Here is a 26003-nt window from a genome sequence, read left to right as displayed (position 1 = left end):
TTTCTTAAATATTTCTGAGCTTGTCATCATCAGGAAAGTTGAAACTTTCTAACCGGAATATGATGCCTTGTAACAACACGGTTCAACTTTATCTAAGCGAATAACAAATAAACCATATTTTAAAGGATATTGGACATGGCGAAAACTTCCTATGCTCATGATTTGGGGTATAGTTTGCATCGCAGAACTGACCTGGTTTTGGTGTACGCGTTACAAAAATGCAGCCACTATTTATATCAACCTGCAGGATCTCGGTGGAAACTAAAACCAATGTATGTATACAACGATAAGGATTTTGAATAAGTCCTATTCGAAGTCGAAGTCGTATTGAGTTACCTTAATAGTTCTTCAAATTAATGTTAAAAATGCTCAAGTGCCGCATTCTATTTTCGCCATAATACAGAAGCCATTGTTATTATTTTTAAACGCCACCGCCTTTGTAATTTATAAAAAAAACACAGCAACATTTCAAAAATTAATGCAATTTATACTATACGGGAACAATATCTTCTGTAAACTTGTTTAGTGACAAAGGAATCAAAGCGAAATGACAAACAAAACGAACATAAGCTATTTAAATGATTTGTTTTGCACTATGTATACTATGAACCGATACTTCATGAGCTGCAATTTGCAATTATTCACGTTTTTCATGTATACACATGACATCCTTCTTGACACTAACATGTTATATTGCGCCTATTGCAAGTCCCCGCGCATCGTCTGACTGAACTCGACGGACGTAAAATTCAATTGCAACACAAGACAACCTGACGTTCGTTTCTCTCTCCTCGATCAGGTCAAGTTATGACGTCAGTTTCTGGCGCCAAACCAGTGTTCAAGACAAAACCATTTTAACAAATATACAATGTCAAAAATGCGAGCGTCCTGCATGCAAGTGACAATATTATTGTCGTGCAAGAGAGTATCCAAACTATGTCGTGAAAATACATCGAAATAGGTACAATTCACTTGGTACTTGTAAACGAGTTTCAAACCTAATTCCCTTATCATAAACTTAGTACATTTTGAAGATAAAACTGCCGACGACGATAATGCTGTGCGTTTATGGCTGTATTACATTTATCAAGATTATTCAGCATTTTCTGGCATCAGCTTTGCAAGTCGCAGTCAACTCGTTATAATCATGATGGTTAAACCGTAGTACGAGTATTCGTTCTGGATATTGTTCAACAACGATACTGTAATAATAAATCACTGAACACTGCAAATGAAATATACTCGTATAAAATATAGTAATTATTACTTTAAATTGAATATTTACGCTTTACTTTAATCACCTGTTCATACACGTGGCACATTCACTTTGACTTTGTTCCTTTAAATCACAATTAGCTGTTGGTCATGTAAATATATAAGAATGTATGGTCATATTTAGTTTCATTTACGAATCAAATGTGCTTGGAAAAGTACAACAATCTGAGCAAGCACGAAGTATGACTTGCAAGAATACCTCGGTGATTCGGATCCACAAGGGATGGCTTGGCTTTGAATGGGAAAATACTTCATCAGAACCTAGGTAACATGTTTGAAGCTCCTAGCTTCGTGGGATCTGATGTTCGTCTGATCCTCTTAATCTCCCTTGGACCTCTGTAAAGATTAACAAATCTAAAACATATTTTGATCTTTTAAAAAGCTTCGATACCACTACTGGATCAATATTTGTACACGTTTTGCGGAGCTTTGTGGCAGAAATTCTCATTCATTCAAATAACGATAATCCGACAAAAGACTGCATTTGAGTCGTTTAAGTAAAATCCTTTATATCGACTGGCGGTGACTGTTCGGGACTTTGTTTAGATTGTAAAATATACGGCTACGATAAGCTAAAGGTGTTTCCTTTTCGCTTACACCGCAATGAATAGATGCTAACGTTGTGCTATAATAAATTACTCTATGAAAAACCATGTTCAGGTGTATTGCCCTGATATCACTATAATAAGTTAGCATAACTGTAATATACGTGATAAATTAAATGAAAATTCACAATATGACACTTTTGACAGGCATTGTATCTCGCTTTATGTAATAGAACATACGTTTATCATTCTTTAAAATGCACGAGAACCTATAACCTTATTGATTGTCGTAATATACAGCGGCCAACTACAGGATGTCTAAGACATCACGTGATTAAAATGGCAGCGATGAATGAACGGGGTATATGTCGGTGACGAATTGGTCGTTGGCGGTACCTATTGGCTTGTCATGTCCGCGAATCCATGAACATTGTTAACCAGGTTTAACTTGATAACATAATGACAATATACATAATCCTCACGGTAGCTTCTTATGATAAAAGCTTAATTATAAAACCTTTTAACAAATGAGTCATACAACATTGATAAATAAGGTTCTTTGATGTTCCCTTTTTTGTTCATTGATGAAACTTGTATCGTGTGCAAATGAATCTAAATAAACGACATCCGCCGAAGTTTAGTGAATACACATATATATTATCGAAATTTGCTGTAATATTGCGTTGGTATTTTTATAGACCAACAGCAAAAATGAGAAACGGCTGAGTTTTGTCTGTAAATACAGTTTATTCATTAATTATACATCTCACATACAGAAGTGTTTATAATGGCCCGTGCTACAAATTTCATATCTCACAAATAATAAGAACTCCGCGGCTTGATTGGTCCCTTTAGACTTGGAGGCAGCCAAGGCTGGAATGAATAAAATAATTCATTTCTACCGCTCATTATTCATTTCCCCTGACAGAATTGCATTTCATTCACATTCATTGAATTATTCAACAGTTTGAGAGGGTCATCATCGCATTCTTAACGTTCCTCGGTCTCCTATACCGTGGAATCATTAACATATAATCACCAAAACACAGAATCACCAACTATCCAATCGAAAATGTATATGTAATAACTATGCATTGAACAACACAGAAAGCGAGAAATGAACGTCTATGATTAAACCAAGTATACTTTCCATATTAGAATACAGCTGAACCCCGTTGGCTCGAATTCCTCGTTGGTTCGAAGTGGATGTAAAAAGCCGATTTCTTTATACTGGAAGTAAGCATTCCTGCTTGGCTCGAATTTTTCGAGGCTCGAGGTATTTTCGCCGGTCCCTGGGAGTTCGAGCCAACGAGGTTCAACTGTAATAAAATAACGTAGTAAATATAGGTCCAGAAACATTATACCTCAAATCTATGGACTATTATACAACTGCCATTTCTGTCACATTTCACTCGATCTAACAGGAGTTATGGTCGTTAAACTACGTTAAAATGGCTCAAAATAGACTTTGTCGCATGTACCTCAAAACGTATTGCACCTACATAAATGCATTTTCATAGGAATGTTGGTCACCTGCCATTTCTGTCACTTTTCGCTCGGTTTTACAAGAGTTATGGCGCTTGAATTTGTAAAAAATGGTATGAAACACTTTGTGTCACATATAGCGCCGAAAGCATTGTACCTACACTTATGAAACTGCATAGGATTGACTGTGATGCACATGTCATTGTTGTCACAATTCATCGGACTAACAAGAGTAATGGCCCTTGATTTTATAGAAAAATGTGTGTTAAATCTTATGTCGCATGAATCACCAAAAGTTAGGCGCCTACATTCATGAAACTTGGAAGGTATGTTGGTTCGTTTGGGCTGTGATGCATCATTTCGTCACATTTCGTAGGGCTAACAAGAGTTATGGCCATTGATCTAATAAAAATGGTCTAAATCTATTGTCTCGCATGTAGCACAAAAAGAATCGCACCTACAATCATGAAATTTTATAGGAATGCACTTTGATGTCATTTGACCTGTACAAAATTTAGTGACATTTAACATAAAATATTTATTTTTTTCTTCAGATTTATCAAAGGGGTCACTCCTACCAACTATCTAGCATAAAATAACTATGAATTACTGCACTTAATTCAAGATTTTCTGACATTGTTAAAGTTAAACAATGTACATGTTCACTTTGACAAAACCCATCCAAGTTTACCTCCTTTTTTATTTATGAAAAAAAAAATCAATTGAAAATGTTTGATGGTTTATTCAAATAAAGACTACAGAAACATATTTGAACTGAAACTATTAATAATCAAAGCGCTTAAAGCGTTGAATGGCCTTCGGCCTGCAATGTTATGTGAGTATAGTCATGCAATTGTAAAAAATAATTATTAACATAAAAAACTAAAGATAGTATATATGCTCGTCATAATTTCCTTCGCAAAAAACTTTAAGAGTTTTATGTGGATTCTCAATTAGATCATGTAGTACAAGTCATTCGAAATGTGGAATACGCCAAATAGTTACGTATAAGGTACGGAGTAATTCTTAATATCATATAAAACCTTATCTGGAGCTTTGGTTTTTATAAACAATGCACTGCCACGGATAAAGCATTTAGGATATTTTAGTAAAATCTACTCTTAAATTCAAACTGGACTTAGGCGTATTTAATTTACTTCCATGGTATGCCAGCTTAACCAAATGCATCCCAACAAAATGCATTGAACATATTAATTAGATTTATATGTCAGGGCTCCTTCTACAACGACAAATACCTCTGGATCGAATCACCCGAACACTATTTATTCCATGTATGTTTGATGTACATGTATCTTAATAATGCCCTCAACCCATGTCACAAAATGAACAGATTACTCATTTATATCAGTGGTTTTAAATATGCATATGCATTATGCTCCATGCTCAAGACTTTGGTCTGAAATTACTGAGACAAAGTGAGAAATATTCACACACTTTCCGTTTCATTCGGCATTACATGACTATGACACAAATTGTAGCAGGTCGATAGCTTTACACGATTTGATTTGAATGGTAAAAGTGTATACTAATATGCACTTAGTACTGGTTAAAGGTTGTTAGTATGTACTTACACAAGAGAATGGTCTTATGTCGACACACATTTTACAAACACAAGGACAAACTAACAATTTCAATAAAAAATAAAAAGTAAGAGCGATTTAAGCAATTTAAAACATAGAAAATATTCTTATGGATGAACTTCAATCACCAAAAATAAACTGATTGTTGGATAAAATGAAGTATTCAAATTTAATTTAAAACATAATGGTTTGATATCTTACGCCTAATTAGCTTTTAATTGCATCATAATACGATCCATACTTTTCCGAGTTCTCAGAGTTTATTTCCGGGAAATAAACCTGTCTGAATGCGATGACCCAGATTCTATTCTTAACTCAAAGTACATGTAGATATTATCGGTCCTCGGCCTTACATGTATTTTTTTGATTCAGTACGCGTTCATTTAGAAACTGTTTGCAGATTCTGCTTTTTATATTATGTTCTCTAACTCGCCGATATTGAAATAATTGCTTTCTGTACAATTTTAATCGCGTTATATTACGCAAAACGCAGCTTATTCGAACTATATTAACCGCATTACATAGATTAAAAACTCCTAACAGCGCTACTTTTAGCTAGTTAATCAATATGCAGAACGCAGTCCGTAGCTATTGAAGCAGATTGCTTACTAGGTATTTTCGTTGTAAATGTTAATGTAAATTAGGTCGTTGACCAACGTAGTTCTAACTGCGCAGGGGTTGTTACGCCCGTGCGCGCATTAATTCGCCAAAGTTAAAAATGTTATGTCGATCTGCCGATGCGATTTCCGAGATACGGTTATAAAAGTCTGCAGGCCTTATCGGCCTACAGCCTAAAAACCATAATGAAGTGATACCTTGTGTAGGGAGACACTGTGTGGTGTCGAGGTCAAGAAAGGACATTTGATTGACGGTGGTTACAATGTACAGTACAATGTACATATACACGGATGTCTTCACTTTTAGTACCACAAAAAAGGAAATATGTTTTTGCAGGAATTTTTACTTTTTAATAATGTGAACATTTAATATTCAGATAACATTGTAACCTACGAAAAAATAAACCATTTGAAGAGATAAGTCTATAACTAAATGAATAGGAAATACTGGCAATGCATTTAATTAAGATTTTTTTTTTAATTTGTTAAGAATTTTATTGAGATAGCAATAACATATTTCAAACGAGAACAAAGAAACGCCGATGATATATTTGTAATACAGTAAAAAATACCATATTACCAAAGTAGCATTTCTGTCAGGATATATTATTTTACAGTGTAAAACGTAGGCAACATACGGCATAGCGATTGCAACGCCTATCAATACGGTAGCGCAGTGGTTAGCGCACTCGCTTCTCACCTAGGCGACCCGGGTTCGATTCCCGGCTCTGGCGCATGTGAGTTTGGTTCGTGGTCACCAAGCCGGACAAGTGGGTTTTCTCCGGTTTCCCCAACAACACAAGACCACACTCTCGCGTAAAATCGTGCCAACGAGAGTGATTAATATAACGTTGTAATAACTTGTTTCACAATCGTTGTAAAATAAATATGTTTAAACTAATACGGTAGTTGCAAAAATGGAAACCGCCATTGTACACACAGTTGTTAAAAAATCTGTGGATGCTGCTCAACTAATGATAAAATAAAACAATGGAAACTAAAGGGATAGACCCAGCAGCCAAATTATTTAACAAAGACCCTGTTTAAACGCACAATGGTAAGGCCTAACTAACAATGAACAAGAGCCACGAAAGGTACAAACAACACGGACAGATCAGCAATTGTGTATCAATTAATGTTGGGGTCACCATTTTGGAACAGTAAGAGAAACAGGATTTCACTGGATTTTCAGCTAGGTCATGACTATCCAACCTCACTTGTCCCAAGAGCTATCATTGACGTGTTTACCATCACGGAAACAAACGAAGACGTCACGAACAAGAGCTACAAAACAGATCAAACGTTTATGCAACAGTTTGTCTATTAATAAACATTAGGGTACCGCCTTACCGGTTAATGACAATACTGCGGATTTTTTTGGAGGCTTAAAGTAGTCTACCAACATCAAACCTCACACTTACATTTATTATTGCTTAGATTATGTAAAAAATAGACTACCGGACTCAGTCACTGTAAGGCTGAGAATAATAAAAACATGAAATGCAAGTACGGGTAGATTCTTGTTGCCTCCACGAATACAACGATACAAAATAATGATTATAATATATTTGCAATACATAGTTGTTTACTTATAAAACGTATTTCTTTGGTAGTATATTTACAATATTTACAACAATCTCAGTATGGCATCATACATTTCATATTAATGGGAAACTGACCTTAATGCAACATTTAACCGTTCAACGCCGACAATGTGAACAACGACATCTAGGAATGGTCCACTGATTTTATTTGCCTATTTTACTCGATCTATAGTCTTAACAAAATTTCCGTTCAGACGAAATGAACTTTATATGAATACAGAAATGCAAGTTACTTAAAAAAACGGGGTTTAATGTTTGTTACTTATTACATAATTCGTGGGGGTATTGCCAGAAAGTAACAAACATTATATATGTTAGTGTTGATTGGTACCTAGCAGCAACCCCACGAATTTATTTAACATTGACCGACGAATTTTTCGAAACCGCAAACATATATTTTAAATTACACGACCATGTCAAACAGTATAATACGAACCTACTATTATAACAAAGATAAATCAGAAATTAACAGTGCGATTATCAATCAAAGAAATGGATGGTATATCAGCGCCTAGAAGCGTAATTATTTACACATAATTCGTTCACAAAAACACAAAATTTGTAAACGTTACTTTGTCTTATTCATATCAAAATCGGCCACACATGCAATATGCAATCTTATCCACGTGTTATACACAATGGGGCCCTCTTAATTATGCGTTATCCACCATAAGCCTATTTTATTCATATGTTATACACAATGGGGCAATGATATCCATGTGTTATACACAATGGGGCTATCGTATTCATGTGTTATACACAATGGGGCCCTCTTAATTATGCGTTATCCACCATAAGCCTATTTTATTCATATGTTATACACAATGGGGCAATGATATCCATGTGTTATACACACTGGGGCCATCTTATTCGTGTGTTATACACAATGGGGCCCTCTAATTCATGCGTTATATACACGATGGGGCCATCTTATTCGTGTGTTATACACAATGGGGCCCTCTAATTCATGCGTTATACACAATGGGGCCATCTAATTCATGCGTTATATACACGATGGGGCCATCTTATTCGTGTGTTATACACAATGGGGCCCTCTAATTCATGCGTTATACACAATGGGGTCCTCTAATTCATGCGTTATATACACGATGGGGCCATCTTATTCGCGTGTTATACACAATGGGGCCCTCTAATTCATGCGTTATATACACGATGGGGCCATCTTATTCGTGTGTTATACACAATGGGGCCCTCTAATTCATGCGTTATATACACGATGGGGCCATCTTATTCGTGTGTTATACACCATGGGACCCTCTTAAACATGTGTTATACACAATGGGGCCCTCTTACCCATGTGTACCCTCTAATTCATGCGTTATATACACGATGGGGCCATCTTATTCGTGTGTTATACACAATGGGGCACTCTAATTCATGTGTTATACACAATGGGGCCATCTAATTCATGTGCTATACACAATGGGACCCTCTTACCCATGTGTAATACACAATGGGGCCCTCTTACCCATGTGTAATACACAATGGGGCCCTCTTATCCATGTGTAATACACAATGGGGCCCTCTTATCCATGTGTAATACACAATGGGGCCCTCTTATCCATGTGTAATACACAACGGGGCCATCTTATGCATGTGTTATACACAATGGGCCATCTAATTCATGTGTTATACACAATGGGACCCTCTTAAACATGTGTTATACACAATGGGGCCCTCCTACCCATGTGTAATACACAATGGGGCCCTCTTATCCATGTGTAATACACAATGGGGCCATCTAATTCATGTGTTATACACAATGGGACCCTCTTAAACATGTGTTATACACTATGGGGCCCTCTTATCCATGTGTAATACACAATGGGGCCATCTTATGCATGTGTTATACACAATGGGGCCATCTTAATATATATATATATATATATATATATATATATATATATATATATATATATATATATATATATATATATATATATATATATATGTTATACACAATGGGAACATCTTATTCATGTGTTATACTCAATGGAGCCATCGTTTTCATGTGTTATACTTAATCGAGCCATCGTATTCATGTGTTATACTCAATGGGGCCATCGTTTCCATGTGTTGTACTCATTGTACTCAATGGGAGCATCATATGCATGTGTTATACATAATGGGGCCGTCTTATTCATGTGTTATGTGATATACAAAATGGGGCCGTCTTATTCATGTGTTTTCAGAATGAGGCCATCATATTCATGTGTTATACACAATGGAGCCATCGTATTCATGTGTTATACACAATGGGGCCATCGTATACATGTGTTATACACAATGGAGTCATCATATTCATATGTTATACAAAATGGGAACATCATATTCATGTGTTATACACAATGGAGCCATCGTTTTCATGTGTTATACTCAATGGAGCCATCGTTTTCATGTGTTATACTCAATGGAGCCATCGTATTCATGTGTTATACTCAATGGGGCCGTCGGATTCATATGTTATACACAATGGGGCCATCGTATTCATGTGTTATACACAATGGGGCCATCTTATTCATGTGTTTTACACAATGGGGCCATCGTATTCATGTGTAATACACAATGGGGTCATCGTATACATGTGTTATACACAATGGAGCCATCTTATTTATGTGTTATACACAATGGGGCCATCGTATTCTTGTATAATATACAATGGGGCCATCTTATTTATGTGTTATACACAATGGGGCCATCGTATTCTTGTACAATATACAATGGGGCCATCGTATTCATGTGTTATACACAATGGGGCCATCTTATTCATGTGTTATACACAATGGGGCCATCGTATTCATGTGTAATACACAATGTGGCCATCGTATTCATGTGTTTTACACAATGAGGCCATCTTATTCATGTGTTATACTCAATGGAGCCATCGTTTTCATGTGTTATACTCAATCGAGCCATCGTTTTCATGTGTTATACTCAATCGAGCCATCGTATTCATGTGTTATACACAATGGGGCCATCTTATTCATGTGTTATACACAATGGAGCCATCTACTTCATGTGTTATACACAATGGGGTCATCTTATTCATGTGTTTTACACAATGGGGCCATCGTATTCATGTGTTATACACAATGGGGCCATCTTATTCATGTGTTATACACAATGGGGCCATCTAATTCATGTGTTATACACAATGGGGCCATCTAATTCATGTGTTATACACAATGGGGCCATCGTCTTCATGTGTTATACAAAATGGGTCCATCTAATTCATGTGTTATACACAATGGGGCCATCTTATTCATGTGTTATACACAATGGAGCCATCGTATACATGTGTTATACACAATAGAGCCATCGTATACATGTGGTATACACAATGGGGCCATTTAATTCATGTGTTATACACAATGGGGCCATCTTATTCATGTGTTATACACAATGGAGCTATCGTAAACATGTGTTATACACAATGGAGTCATCTGATTCGTGTGATATACACAATGGGGCCATCGTATTCATGTGTAATACACAATGGGGCCATCGTATACATGTGTTATACACAATGGAGCCATCGTATACATGTGGTATACACAATGGGGCCATCGTATACATGTGGTATACACATGGAGCCATCGTATACATGTGGTATACACAATGGGGCCATCTAATTCATGTGTTATACACAATGGGGCCATCTAATTCATGTGTTATACACAATGGGGCCATCTAATTCATGTGTTATACACAATGGCGCCATCTAATTCATGATTTATACACAATGGGGCCATCTAATTCATGTGTTATACACAATGGCGCCATCTAATTCATGTGTTATACACAATGGGGCCATCTAATTCAAGTGTTTTACACAATGGGGCCATCTAATTCATGTGTTATACACAATGGGGCCATCTAATTCATGTGTTATACACAATGGGGCCATCGTATTCATGTGTTATACTCAATCGAGCCATCGTATTCATGTGTTATACACAATGGGGCTATCGTATTCATGTGTTATACACAATGGGGCCATCGTATTCATGTGTTATACACAATGGGGCCATCGTATACATGTGTTTTACACAATGGGGCCATCATATTCATGTGTTATACACAATGGGGCCATCGTATACATGTGTTTTACACAATTGGGCCATCGTATTCATGTGTTATACACAATGGGGCCATCGTATTCATGTGGTATACACAATGGGGCTATCGTATTCATGTGTTGTACACAATGGGGCCATCGTATTCATGTGGTATACACAATGGGGCTATCGTATTCATGTGTTTTACACAATGGGGCCATCGTATTCATGTGTTATACACAATGGGGTCATCTAATTCATGTGTTTTACCAAATTTACAACATGTCGTGTGATCAAGAATTTCGGCTTGATCATATGGTACAAGTATACATATCTATTAGTTTTCATGCAAGTTCAAATTATCTTTGTCTTACGTCTTCATTTTGAGAATTAATTTATAAATCTGTGTCATTACAACACGGGGATACTGTTTCGAAAATAATCGGATGATACGATCGTTGATAAGAGGGCCCAACATACTATTTTTTGTATGCGATAATGTTCATTTTAAGGAAGCAGTATTAATAAACGGTGAAGTCATCACGTATTCACGTGGTATAGTTATACAATGATATGAAGAATACAATGTATAATGCATTGTTGTGAACATATCATTGACGTTAAATAACCTAAATTAAGCCGATAAGAGAAGAACAACAAAACACTCCAAAAACGATTGTAAACAACAAAGGCACCGTTTAAGTTAAATAATATACTTCTGAAGTATTTAATTGGGTTTCATTAAACTGTAGTTTTGTTTCATTAGGTTCAACATTATGTGACCGAACATGCATACATGTATAATCACTGTTTAATAGTATATTTTAAGAAGGTACATATTTGAAAACTATTGAAAATGTGTAGTCAGAATCAAAAGGTATAATACCAAGAATGATATAGTCCAATGCATTTCTGTATAAAGTATTTCTTTCTTCCAGTTCGTGTTTCTTGGTTGTTCACATTTTCTTTCTGTTTTTTTTTTCTAAGTTTTTTTTCATTGTATCTTTCTGGAAAAAATATTTCCTTTTAAAATTCATAACGGTACAATCGTGTGCACTTTACACTTTTTTTAAATAAGCAGCATAGCTGTTGAGTCTTAAATACTTCATAAAACACTTTTTGGGTCAACACAATGAAAAGTATTTTTTAACCAATTATACACGGCTGTGGCATATATAATGCCGCTGTGCCTTAGTTTAGATAACAAGCCTATGACAAATGCATCAACTCGCGCAGTATAATTTCGACATAAATGTTAAATGACAACTATAATACGAAATCAAACAAAAAAATCAACAAAACTTATTTAACTTCGCTCACTAGCTTTGACCCTGTCCGGGTATAACGGTATTTTAATTTCGTGGCAGAGGCTCATTTTGATCCATTTTTAATAAAAACTAGGCACTTTTATGAGAATAAAAATGAAAGTTAAGGGTCATTATGGACGTTTTATTAGAAGAGTAGTCTTGTAGTGGGTATCTCGTTAGGGGGCCGCAGTGACCCGGGAACTGGTCTGAATTATCTGCATGTTATCGCTGACATCAAGCAATGTCGTCAAGAAAAGAGCCCTTATCGGACCCCTTATCGGATCCTTCATCGTTACCTAATCATCGGCACCTTTGTAATCTTCAAGACGGGGTTATGCAGAGGTCGCTTCACCCCGACCTTCTATGTAATTGTAACCCCGCAAAGAATAATTAAAACCATACATCACCTTTTAATATATAGCAACTGCGCGTTTGTTTCGCAAACACGCAAAGATGATTCGTTATGATAATAACAGCGCAGTATTTTGCTTTCTTATCTTTTCGAATTGTATATAAAAGTCTCAAGGAAATGAAAAACACAAAACACAGGATGATACAATAACTCGTATTTCAACAATAAAATACAAAATCAAATGTATAACATAAGAAGACTGATTCCAAGCAAAATTTATGTGACATTAGTCCAATATAAACATTTGATATGCAGCTTATAGTTCATCCGTTTTTCTCCTATTCAAATATTAATCTCTGAATTATTTTCAATATTTTTTTCATATTTAAACAGTATTATGAGTATATTGCTTAAAAATAAAAACGTTTACATTTCAGAAGCAAATACAAGCGTGTTTTTTTTAAACAAAATACTTGGATTACGAAGGCGTTCCTATCGATTTGACTTTGCGCTGCGGAATCTTATTTTCAAGGTGGATCAATATCAATAGGCAGTGCTTAGGGCGGTCTTTGTGTAAACGGGCGTAATTTTCCGCTGAGTAGTACCGCCCTATTCTGGCGACAGAATGAAAGGTACTCCGCGGGGAAACGAAAACCCAGTGAAAAGGTTGAATGTACATATATCACCGATCTGTTAGGGTGTCAAAGACTCAATGCATTATTTTTCTGTCAAATAACTGGTATATCCATCTAATATTTGACAGGCGTTTCAAAGGTTGGAAAACATTGAGCACTTCAGTGTTAAATACATGTACTTATAAGTGTAAGTAACGAAGATTATAAAACAACCAAAAAGAAGGAAAACAATCTTACAAATTCATAAATGTAAAAATGTACATGCTTAAAAAAGTAAAGTCGACTTTACTATTTGGGAACGAGTAATGGAGCTGTCCAGAAGCTCGAAAGAATCGGGTCCTAACGCCGTGCTTGCAACTGACTTTAGAAAACGTCCTGTACGCACAAATCGCGACTATATCAGAGAGTGATATATCATAACCGAAAATCATATTTCTTATCAGTGAAAGCCTGAAGTGTGGTCTCTGATATCTATGCCCAATTCACTATTTTGGAATAACAGGTACATGACTGGGAGCAGCGTAGTGAAGCGCCCCTCGCGTATCGCAGTGTCCCGCCCCGTACCGATAAATCTTTCTCTGACAGCTCATTCGTTCGTTCAGTGTGCTGTATAGCGCGGCCGTATCACTGTGATTGACAGCTTTACGGCAGCGGCCGATAGAAGAGACAGCATACTCGCTAAACTAGGGTTGTGATGATAGTGTGTAGGAACGTTTACTAACATTGACAGTTTTGTATTTCTTTGACAGAATCTCGGATTTGTTTATGCCATCCGGATATACGTGTTCGCGACAAGGTGTGCTTTCTCTGGCAAGGAGAGACCGGAATCGGAGCCTAACTAGCCTCAGCCTTGGACTCACGTAGGAAAGTCCATGGCGAATAGGGTGGTAAGGAGAACGATTCATATATTTCATAACAATTAGGTTACCACGGAATTTGTGATTTTATTTAATGGACGTTTATAACCTTAAATTATGGTTTTGGATAGAGTTCGAGTAGTTTTAAGCGGGTTTGGGGGGGGGGTAAATTGTTAAATGGATTTACTTGCAAACGCGTGTTTATACTGCGAAGTGTGCATTTAAAGACTCTTAAATTAAACATGAGCCATCTCTTTCAGATTGAAAATGAATTCCCCGCTCACTATCCGGGAAGTGGCATTGGAGGCTCGGGTCTTGCGAGCAGCGGGCTCACGGGTTTGGAGAACATGTACCCCGACCACCGGACCTCAATGTCCAGCGGCCACTCGCTACCGCCACATAGTGTGAACCATGGCGGATCTATGCACACATCCTCTTACCCCCCATACTCCACAAGTAGTTCCATGACGGGGATGGGTGCTAACCCCACCCAGGATAGTCAAATTAAACGGGACAAAGACTCGATATATGGGTAAGTGTTGACTGGCTAAGGATGGCTGCGGATTGGAAGAAATAGTGCAGGACAATCCCGGAATTGTTACATCGGGTCTGGTGTAGTCAGATAAAATCACACGGATTGTTTAATCAAAAATATATTTAATTCAGTGCAATATTGATATAGCTTATTCATGTGATCTAAAGTTAATAACGTGTTAGAAGATTATGGAATTAAAAAATAATTGATAAAGTTTAGTGAAGTGGAAGGGATAATACAATTAAACATGAGCCATTTACAGGCCATTATAACATCGCATTTTATGTTCAGACCATACAAGTAACTTTCTGCCCTAAACGACAAGTGCTGTACATAAATATCAAGCTAACCAAAATCGTACAAAATTTGCGCCACTGGGTCAAACTAAATACAATATATCTACATTTGTAAGCGCATCAACATGGCCAAAACATTGAAATACCATCGGCTGACTAAACAGTATGATAAAATACAGAAACACACTCGCGCTGCTCCGGGCCAAACAGAAATACATAAACAAGATAAACGCCGAAAAACAAAATGGCTGTCCGTCATGTATTAACATATTTTTGTGAACACGCAAGAATATCATCTATTTAATGTCGGCTTTCGATCATTGCCGGAAACGTTGAGAAAATCAGCGCGGTGACAAAAACGTCTCAGAATTAAAGATTAATGTGTCGAGGCAAACAAGGTCCCTCGCTTTCTGTGAAATACGACTAATGTTTACATTTCCGAGAAATAAAATCATATTTCTCTTGAATTTATTTCGTTTGAAAGTAAAATTCAGACATTCAAGTGTAAAACGCCTCCGTCTATACACACTTAAAATAAAAACGTTCGAACATATTACGCTTATTTCAAATAACACTAAAACTGAAAACAAATACCGGCGATAAAATTTGATATTATTTATGATGCGTGGTTAATACTTAACACATTACTTGCATCACGTGAGAATATCATTAAAACATGCTATATAATCACCAGCTAAAGGGTACATACAAATAAAGAGGGTAGCCTTGGACATATTTTATTACATACGTTTTAAAACAGTAGGATATCAGAAATTATAAGTAAAATAAGAAATAAGTAAAATAAGAAATTTAGAATTAAATAGAAAATTAAAGAGATATAATAGTTTGTGATTTATAAATATAAACGTGAAATGGACAGCTTTGGCTCATGCTTTTCCTTAGATAATAAATAATTCAAGTCGGAATGAAAAATTGTATATATTGGGATAAAATAAAATTATTCCCATACGTCCCTGTTAAAACAAAGACAAAGCAACAATATATAGGACTAAATTTTAAATAAAAAGAAAGGCATCTTTAAATATTAATAAATAAATTCTTAAATAAATAATAACAATAAACTTGCCGGAAACATCTCTGGATTTACCTACTTACATTCGGCAGAGTTGAAACAAAGGAGTGACTTATGTATTGCTGTAAAAGTGGTGTAAGAGCTGATGATGTTCGTGTCGTTGCAGGCACCCGCTGTTCCCGTTGCTGGCGCTGATCTTCGAGAAGTGTGAGCTTGCCACGTGTACCCCCCGAGAGCCGGGCGTGGCTGGGGGAGATGTGTGCTCATCGGAGTCTTTCAATGAGGACATCGCTGTCTTCAGCAAGCAGGTCCTGGTGAGTAGCTACCGTTTTTGGTTATCTTCATATTATTATTATTTCATACTTGTAACATAAATAGGTAATATTGAAGGTCTTGAAGGTGGCGTGTTTGTTTATTTTAATCGAAAATAGTATTATTCTATAACGTGTACATGGAATAAATATTTAATATTCTTGAGTCTCTAGACATGTCGCTTGTTTAGACCGTATGGGTCATAGCGTTTCTTAACAAGTCCGAACATCACAGGTCTGTTATCAAATAGCATGCAAAAATACACGAATGTGTTATAAAATACAATAAATAAGCATTGTTAAAGAAAGGTGTATTAATGAAATAATTCAGAGCACAACTGCAAATCATAAATATAGATTTTTGTTTATTTTTATTGTAACAATGTATTAAACGTTGTTATATGCAGAATATTTGCATAACAGCTTTCCCAACATCATAAAGATCTTGTTGGTGCATTTTTGAGTATTTTGTTTCTTTATTTACTTTATAACTGAAAGTGACTTAAATCAACATGGTACAATTGATAAGGGGGATCCAAACATTGATTTAACATTTTGTTTATTGTTTTACTAAGTATTAGACTTATGCCTTAATTAATTTTAAATAAACGGGTATACCACCGGTTAAATATTCATCATTAATTTAAACACTTAATCAGGATAACACGATAACACTTAAAATTTATACAATAAAACTAACATTATTTATACTTTAAGTGATTAAAGCATTTGATTTCATGTGAATAAAAGAATTAGTGTACCGCAAAGAGTAACGATTATAAGGAATTTCTATAGACTGAAAAGGGCAAATATTTAAAATACGCATTAGCCGAAGACAAGAAGAAATCATTGAATATGATTTGTGAAGTATTACCTTTGAGGACTGTATATTGAGTTCATAGCATACACGATAAGTCGTCTTCTTATTTATTTCCTCTGCCAATTCCTCCTGTTTTGAGTAATATGATTGCCAATATGCAATCTACATTATGTTCAGGAGCGACTTGAGATCAATTTAACCAGTGCTTGTATATAAAATCATTGGCGATCCAGACCGCAATTTAAACTTGGTCATTGTCTCCGCAGTCCGCTAACAGTGGGGACCATAAACTGACCCAAATGACTGGGCAATATAACAAATTTCAAATCATTATTCCCAAGAAATAAACCAACAGTAATAGTTCTGTGATCGGTGTCCTCAATTTGGTTCGTGCAGAATCACTCTGAAATGTAAACAAACCGAAATACAAGTACATGGGATTAGTGTTAGTAGTGATTTTAACATATTTGAAATGTTTGCTATTGATCATCAGTTCTCTGGTTCAAATTTCAGGCGAGGTCAGATAAACCATTATTCTCATCCAACCACGAGTTGGACAGTTTGGTAAGTGACTTTTATTTCCTCATCAATAAAACTACGCTTATCAATCATCATTTACTCATTAGAGCTGTAGTATAATCGAACAATTTTTCAACCTTAATATTATGTCATATACGATGGTATTAATAAATGTTAAGGTGACTTGTAGGTTTTGAAAGATCTATTTAAAATAAGCGTCTGCTTAACCGCGATAACATTCCAAAAATATGGTCGGGGAATATAATTGTGTTTACCAATTTAGAAACGCATCTTAAAGATTGAAACTCCAAACCATGCTAGATTTTAACGATAACTGTCCGTTCCAAACAACATATACCGTACCCTGCACTTTCGATGTACGCCCCTAGCGGAGAAAATTAGGGGTATTTGAATTACCTTCAGTTAACCAAATGTCAGGTTTGCAATAAAATTTAGTCCGATTTTTCGTTTTTATATCACAGTTTAAGTACCTCGAAAAAAAGAAAACTTCAACAGTATTTTCTCCCGTCCCTGTACATAATTGCTGGAGTGAAACTGCAGGGACTTGAACACATGGCGCTTGTAGAAATATACAAAATTCCGGGATAAAACATTCATCCAAGTTACCTCACTAATGAGTCTCATCAGACTTTGCCATGGAGGTGATAATTTGGTCGGCAACTACTGGAGATCTGGATCCAGGCTGTGTCCTTCCCGTCCAATATGGCCAGTGCAATTAAATACTCACTAGCCAGTCGTTATTACACGTGTTGCGCGGTGTAGGGCTCGAACATTTCTTTTTACACTTGATGCGAAAAGAAGTCACAACATCTTATAATTTGATTAGGCATTTCAGTTACTCACTTTTTATAAATTCTTCAGAGGGAAATGAATTTACTTGAATATATATGAATTACACTGTGTATATCACTATATAAACACAACGGCACTACACTACAGTATTTTTTATTCAAATCATGACCAGGGACTCATTGTAAAATACTATTGTACATGATGTATACATGAGTTGTGCATATTTATAAAAAAGGCATTCATGAACGTCCAATAAATATATGATTTACATAATAAAAACGTTTTAAATTGTTAAAAATGAATAAGTGAATTTATAATACTAATAAATGTTGTTCTGTTTCTATATTCAGATGATTCAGGCGATACAAGTGCTGCGATTCCATTTACTTGAGTTAGAAAAGGTAAACAAATAATTATTTCTTGTTTTTATTTATTAATTATCTTTGCGTATACCTGCATTGTGGGTAAACACGAGTTCATAATGAAAATAATTACTCGCATAACCACAACTTTTGGTGAAGTAGCCAGGATTGTAAATGAGATAATAGGGCTATGGAAATGGGTGTATGTATATGGTCTACACAAGAGCGCATTAAATCACCTACGTCTAAGGGGGTTCAATGTTATCACAGATAATATTCTCTAAACTTAACAATTTTGTAATGTGGGACCAGATACGACCTTCTGGGCGCTCAAAAATCCAACCCGATAAGAAATAAGCTTACAAATTTACTGGCTTTAAATATTTCTGTTTGTCTTGTTTATCGAGATTTTCTTAACATTAGGGAGGACAATTAAAGCAGCTATAATCATCATCTTAAGATATTTTGAAGTTAACACACACACACACACACGCACACGCACACACACACATAAAATAATATTTGTTTCCCTAAGACAGCTCGCCTAATGGGTCTAAACCAAAAGCAAGGGTAAAAAGCAAAACATAACCTTTGCCCTAAAGGAGAAAACCGTGTACTTTAAATATTTATTTTCCCATTTCAGGTTCACGAACTGTGTGACAATTTCTGCCATCGATACATTAGTTGTTTAAAAGGCAAAATGCCCATAGACTTAGTGATAGACGAACGAGAGGGAGCCGGAAGTACTACATCAAAAAGCCCGGAAAATCCCGATCCGTCGGACCTACAGGATCCTGTAAGTTAACTTGCGGTTACTTGCCGTATTTAAGTTTCACGGCGTGATTTGTATTTATTTTAATTTACATTTTGTGTCGATGGTTTACAGTTTTATAATAGCTTAAAAGTACAAGATATGCTGTGAAGATAAAACTGAAAAACAAATAAAACGCAAGCTAATGTGATTGACGAGGAAAACTCCTATTCAATCAACCGACCTATCGAAATGTAATATTCATATAAAAGTCTTCAAACATCAAGTGAGCACTAGTTTGTAGACAAGAATCAAATAAACAAAATTGACAAGAATAACATAAAATTATGACAAGAATAACATAAAATTAGAGATACATTGAGTGCATTGTTCGTCAAAATTCTTATTTCAGTCGATAGATGTAGCAATTTCTTCTGGAGATTTAGAAATTGTATGACTCGCGACAGAATGAACCAAGATATTGTATTGATCCATCGTCTATCTCTATAAATCAAATGCAATTGTTTATTTGCGCGAAAGATTCGCCAATATCACTTAAGTGACTTTATTTGGGCCAATGGAAATCATTGGTAAATATATAGTCCTCTAAGGAAAGAAAGAATTATTTAATGCTAGACCTAAGACGTGTATTTATGTATGTGTCATTATTTTTTGTTTAATATGCTAGACAAGAGTATGCTTTTTTGGAAAATAGGAAGTGGTATACATATTAATTAATCGCTGATTAAAAATACATGGAAGAGAAAATAAAGATTATAATGAAAAAGGTTCAAACCAGGTTAAAATACAAGTAAAATTCAAGTGCAAAAACATTATGCAATATAATTATTGTAATCTGATACCACACAGGGCGAAAACTATAAAGGAAATCGTCAGTTGCATATAATATTATGGTCTACAGTTTGTGTGTAATGTATGATATTACTGCAATGTTCCTTTCAAACGAATCAATGGCTCAGCAATTATCTTGTAAAATTTTGACTTATCTATAGTTTCTGTAATCATTAACTTCTAAATATAGCGCAACAATTACTATGAATAGTATGCTAAATTGGTGGCGAGAAATTGACAAAATAGTATTCTCATATGGAAATGTTCTTTGAATAATTACAATAAATGTAACTGGTGGTTAAAGATTGTCAGTTTGGTCATACAAATATTAAATGTGCACATGAATTACATTCTTATGAATACAGAATAATCAGAAAGATAAAAATATGTGTGAATAGTTATGTTCATGACTGTATGGGTCAGATTTTTCCAATATAAAAAAGATATACTAGTTCTGAAGATCAATACAAGATGACATTTCTGAGACAAATGTATGACTGGTAACAGTGTCAATGGTTAATTTTTTAAGATAAACCTTTGAGGAAAGCAGAGAAACATGACCAAAATATAGTTCATTAACCTACACATATCACCAAGTTCTTACGATAGAGAGACAGTTGTGTAAGCAAATTGTGCTCTTGATCAACAGTGAGACGTTAGATAGGTATTTATTGAAATGATATTGTGAACCACATTTTAATTTATTAACATAATTTCGCTGTGGCACAGGCACCTGTCCTAATTACCATGTACATTGTGTAGGGGGCCCACGAAAGAGCGCGATTTTGGCGATAGTTTCCCCCATGCTTAGTTGCCCGGGAGGATGGGCCTTTGGGGCCAGATTTTATCTCTGTGCATACATAGTAACTGAAGCATTTAGGCCCGGTTTTATAGAAAACATGGGGAAATTATCAAACAATTGACAATGCTTTGGCCTCCCTATGTATAGATGGATATCGCTCATTTCCTTTCACGTGATTAAGGGAATAGACCCAATTTCACCCTTGCTAGAAGGTCAGTTAGAGACACTGGTGTGGTGAAGAGCTAAGGTAATAATGAGATCTGTCATTAAATTATCATTTCGCCCAAACCATGTACGATTATCTCCTAAAACGCAGCCATTTACCCAGACGTTGTCCATGAAGATTCTTTTGAGAATTAAACGTTGTAAACAACGAGTCTTATATTCATATATTTTAGAGTAAATCAAATAAAACTGTTTTTTTTTCACCAATTGTTAATAATTTCAAATACCACAGGTGTAGGAATCATATTATTGCTAATAAAGCCAAGACGTGGGACCCTTTTCAACAATACAGAGTTAAAATGGCTAATCATGAAGTGAATACTCACATTTTACTCAGTACATTACCATTAACATTAGATGTTATCAATTTTATATCTAAATGATCACCAAACTCGTTGAAAGTTATAATTTCATATTCAGATACGTTGCCTTTCTTCGTATCTTTATCACATCACCTGTGCTTAAACCTTGTGGGTCCTAACAACTCGTATTCGAACATTTGACTTTATGTCAGTTATTGATACACTCAGTGATTCCACTGTATCTATAAAACTCATCGTCGATATATTTAGCAATAATACAATGGACATTAGAGGTTCGTCGAATAATAGAGTGTAATTAATGGCACATTTAATCAAATTTTCGGATAATACCAGTTTTGGACCCACACGGTACAAAGTATTCAAAGGCAGGCAAACACCTATTCGAGAATTTTACTTTGTAAATGATTCAGTTGTGTCTATAGACCTTGCTTTTGAGTATTTAGCAATAGGCACAAAGTATTCAATGACAGCAAATAACAGAAACAAAAACAAACAGGACATCATGTCTTGACATTGTTTGCAGGAATCCATGATTATGTATGATCTTCATTGCTTTGTTGAATAATACGTTTGATGTTCACCAAAGTTCGCCAGTTAACTGATGAAACGCATGCATACTCAACGAACGTTGGACAGATGAGGGCACGTTTTAAAAGCCGATGAAACATAACTCCGTTCAAAATCGACAGCTACCGAGTATCAATGACAGTGTTTGACTTCTGATCAAAACATGGTGGCTTTTGGGGTGTTACCAATAGCCTGCAAAGACGTACATTTTGACAGTATCAACGGACTGATCACACGCCTTTAATTTTCTGCTGATTGACATTTACAATGGGGTAATGATTTAAACACAGCTGCTTTGAGTTATGTGTTTTAAAATGATTTATTTCACCGATACAGTTGGTAATTTTATGTGGAAATCTCTCAACACAGTTTTATTAAGCGATCATTTTTATTGCAAAACGGAGTAAAATTGGTTTACTTAAAAGCGTAAAATGAAATTGTATTAATGCCCTTTTCTATACACGGTGATTTTCATCTTTAGTTTTTGACCGAAATATCCTCAGTATCGAAAAATAACTAACTAACTTCCGTTGTGTGAATAATTAATTCAGATTTATTATTCATTTTAATCAACTATGGAAACCTAACTGGTCCTTCAATGTATAGAACGTTAAAGCAGATGGAATCTGTATATACTGGGATTCCATCAAGTGTAGTGGGGTTCTATTGTCCCAAGTCTACGAGATTTTCTGCCTCACAAAAGGACTAGCTGCAGCCACAACTAATCAAATCGCCTGTATGAGAAAATTTGAATTAGCATCGGGTATCTGCCGATTTAATATGCTTTCGAGAGAGGCAATTCCAAAAATCTAATAATAATGACCAGCGATTTTCATTCATACTCACACATACAAACGCAGTTGAATGCGGTATGAATAGCAAACTCGTTTCCTCTATAGACAAACGACATGCCAATAAAAAGCCTTTTACTGACGAATAAAATTACGAAAAAAAAGTATAATACCCCAAAAAATCAAACTTAACTCCTTGTCATATTCATCATTGGGCTTTTGTATGTTTTAAAAATAAAATTTAAGACAAACTTAATTATACAATGAAGACTATAGGGACAAGCCCCGTAGTAAAAAACATATAAGTAAAGACCCAATCTAGAGGCACAAGGCTAGGGCCCTTAAGACACTGAACGAGAGACACAAATCGTAGACACAACACAGACCACACACACATCAAAAAGCTTTATCAATAATGATGGGTTACCGCCTTGAAACGGTCAGTGAAACACGAGTTTACTGGCACACGAAATCACTGGGGGTTTACAGTAGATTATGCGCACGTAACCTCACACTTGTCCCAAAACTTACCAATACTTCAAAATTTGAAAAAAAAAGATTTTAATTGGAGCCAGCTTCAACTTTGTTACGGCATTTTATGACTATTTTAAATCATGTGAATCATAAACTGTTTTATTTGTGTTATGACGGGGGTTTCTTTAGGCTTGAAACGTATTAAATCTATCTTCACTTCAACAACTGAGCCGATACTAACTAGCCGCTGAAAATGTTATGCTAAGTTTCGTTAAAGGAAAATTAGACTAGGGATATTTTAGTCAAAATGGATTATTCATACATGAACGAGCCAAGTAACGTAGCATGACCATTTATAAAAGAAATCGGCGTAGGGAGGCGGGAAGTTATTCTTAGCGATTTGTAAATTTTGATGCTTTCTGACTTTTAATGAGATCAGGGGGATCTTATTTGAATGCAAACAGACGTGCAATTATAATATTTGTATGTGAAAATATTCCATTCGGTCTTCGTTAAACTTTTCGATGCATCGCTTTAAACTTTTGTTAAAGAAAATAATAGGCGCACCCCACACTTAACAATAAACGGAAATGCCGAACATATGCACGACTGCTGCTCAGAAGGCAGTATTTTACAGTCACTGGTCCCAAAAATGGCTCCTTATTTGCCAAAGGACCTTTTAAAGCAGAGCATCTTTATCTTAAATAAAATTTCTATACCAAAATTGAATATTGGGCATCTATTGGGCCATCATTTAATCAACGATCATGAAAAAGACATGTAATTGTGATATCTATTTAAATATAGCTAATCTTTTTTTTTCGAAAAATCAGTTATATATTTAAGAACGACTTATCATACATACTGTCGATACAACTGTCACAAGACAGGTCAATTAATATTGCACATAATAGATTAAAACGTTAAGCCCCCTTCTGAACATGTGACATGCTTGCACAATTAGTAACTCTGAAATATATGGTTAAATAGCTTTCAACACGTACCGTATTTCATATGCCGCTATCATTACCCACCTCCACGAGCAACCGGAGACATATATCTAAAAATAGAAAGAACCGTCGAATCAAGAAGTAAACCATTCCAGAACATATTTGTTGACGTTGTTGTTGTTAGATTTGAACATATAGATATTAGATATTATAAGATACGGGGTTAGTAGGTGACCCGATATGGGATATACGGGGCAAAGGAAACCATATCGGGTGAGAGCGAGGCTCGAACCCTTGTTTCCTGCGCCCCGTATATCCAATATTGGGTCACCTACTATCCCCGTAACGTATATAACACGTCGACAACCTGTTTAAATGTTTCATTTATTCATCGGAATCGGAAAATAGACGCCATTTTCGTACGATATAAATTTGGTGACCCAATATGTAAAAATATGGGGTCACCGCGTGACCAGTCCTGGACCAATGGCGTTGCGTCATTCATGTTGGAGGCGTGATATTTATATAAAAATATATTTCGCGAGTATCTACACCAATCACCGTATATGTAAAGGTTTTCAAACGTAACGGAAGGTGATAAGCATTAGCTCCTCTTCTATTTTTAAAAAGGGCACTTTGGGTGATCTGCCGAAAGAACAGTAAAATAGTGACAATGATAATAACCTGAGGTTAAACTTTCACAAAAACTCGCCGTTGGACAATAATATGGCCTTTAACGAGGCGACACTCATACTGACTACCTATTGTATCAGTGATATTACAAAACTTTTATAGATAATTATTAATAATAAAAATAATGTAGTAGAAATACAAATAACGAAATATTTAGTTAATCATGATAATAAATGCGTAAATAAAAGCTAATAAATAAATAAAAAATATGCATATCTAGACCAAACTCTATTTATCTACATTGTGATGTTGTTTAATGGATGTTTAATTGTCATAGTATTTAATTTATGTTTGACTGAAGTGCAACAATATATGCAGGACCATCCCGAAGCAAGTGTAAGTTAGTCAAGTGAAACAAGAGTAGTTTGCGGTTAGGTCAAGAGGTTGGCCATTAGATAGGGTCACTTTCATCAATTTCGCCATCAACACAGCAAGAAATAACCCATGAGCACAATTGTGCAAATCGCACTATACATAGCAGTTTTGCAACTGTGATAAATTACAAAATTTCAAAAATGTACACATTTAG

The 26003-nt window shown here is 35.5% G+C and overlaps 1 protein-coding gene across 2 annotated transcripts in view; it reads left to right on the top strand.

The window, feature by feature from the left end:
• LOC128207547 (homeobox protein Meis1-like) overlaps positions 1-26003 on the top strand; it is a 130967-nt gene that overhangs the window by 5707 nt on the left and 99257 nt on the right. Inside the window, exons 2-7 of one of the 2 annotated variants that reach the window (XM_052910528.1) lie at positions 14250-14387; positions 14618-14889; positions 16388-16535; positions 17866-17916; positions 19035-19085; positions 19690-19842. In XM_052910528.1, coding sequence (XP_052766488.1) covers positions 14373-14387; positions 14618-14889; positions 16388-16535; positions 17866-17916; positions 19035-19085; positions 19690-19842 — 690 coding nt within the window. In that variant the 5' untranslated portion in view covers positions 14250-14372. Of the gene's footprint in view, positions 1-14136; positions 14388-14617; positions 14890-16387; positions 16536-17865; positions 17917-19034; positions 19086-19689; positions 19843-26003 lie in introns of those variants that run through there. The other variant, XM_052910527.1, reaches the window with a different exon arrangement.

This window comes from Mya arenaria, chromosome 11 (assembly GCF_026914265.1).
Source record: "Mya arenaria isolate MELC-2E11 chromosome 11, ASM2691426v1".
Classification (NCBI taxonomy): domain Eukaryota; kingdom Metazoa; phylum Mollusca; class Bivalvia; order Myida; family Myidae; genus Mya; species Mya arenaria.
This window is presented reverse-complemented; position numbering and strand designations above follow the sequence as displayed.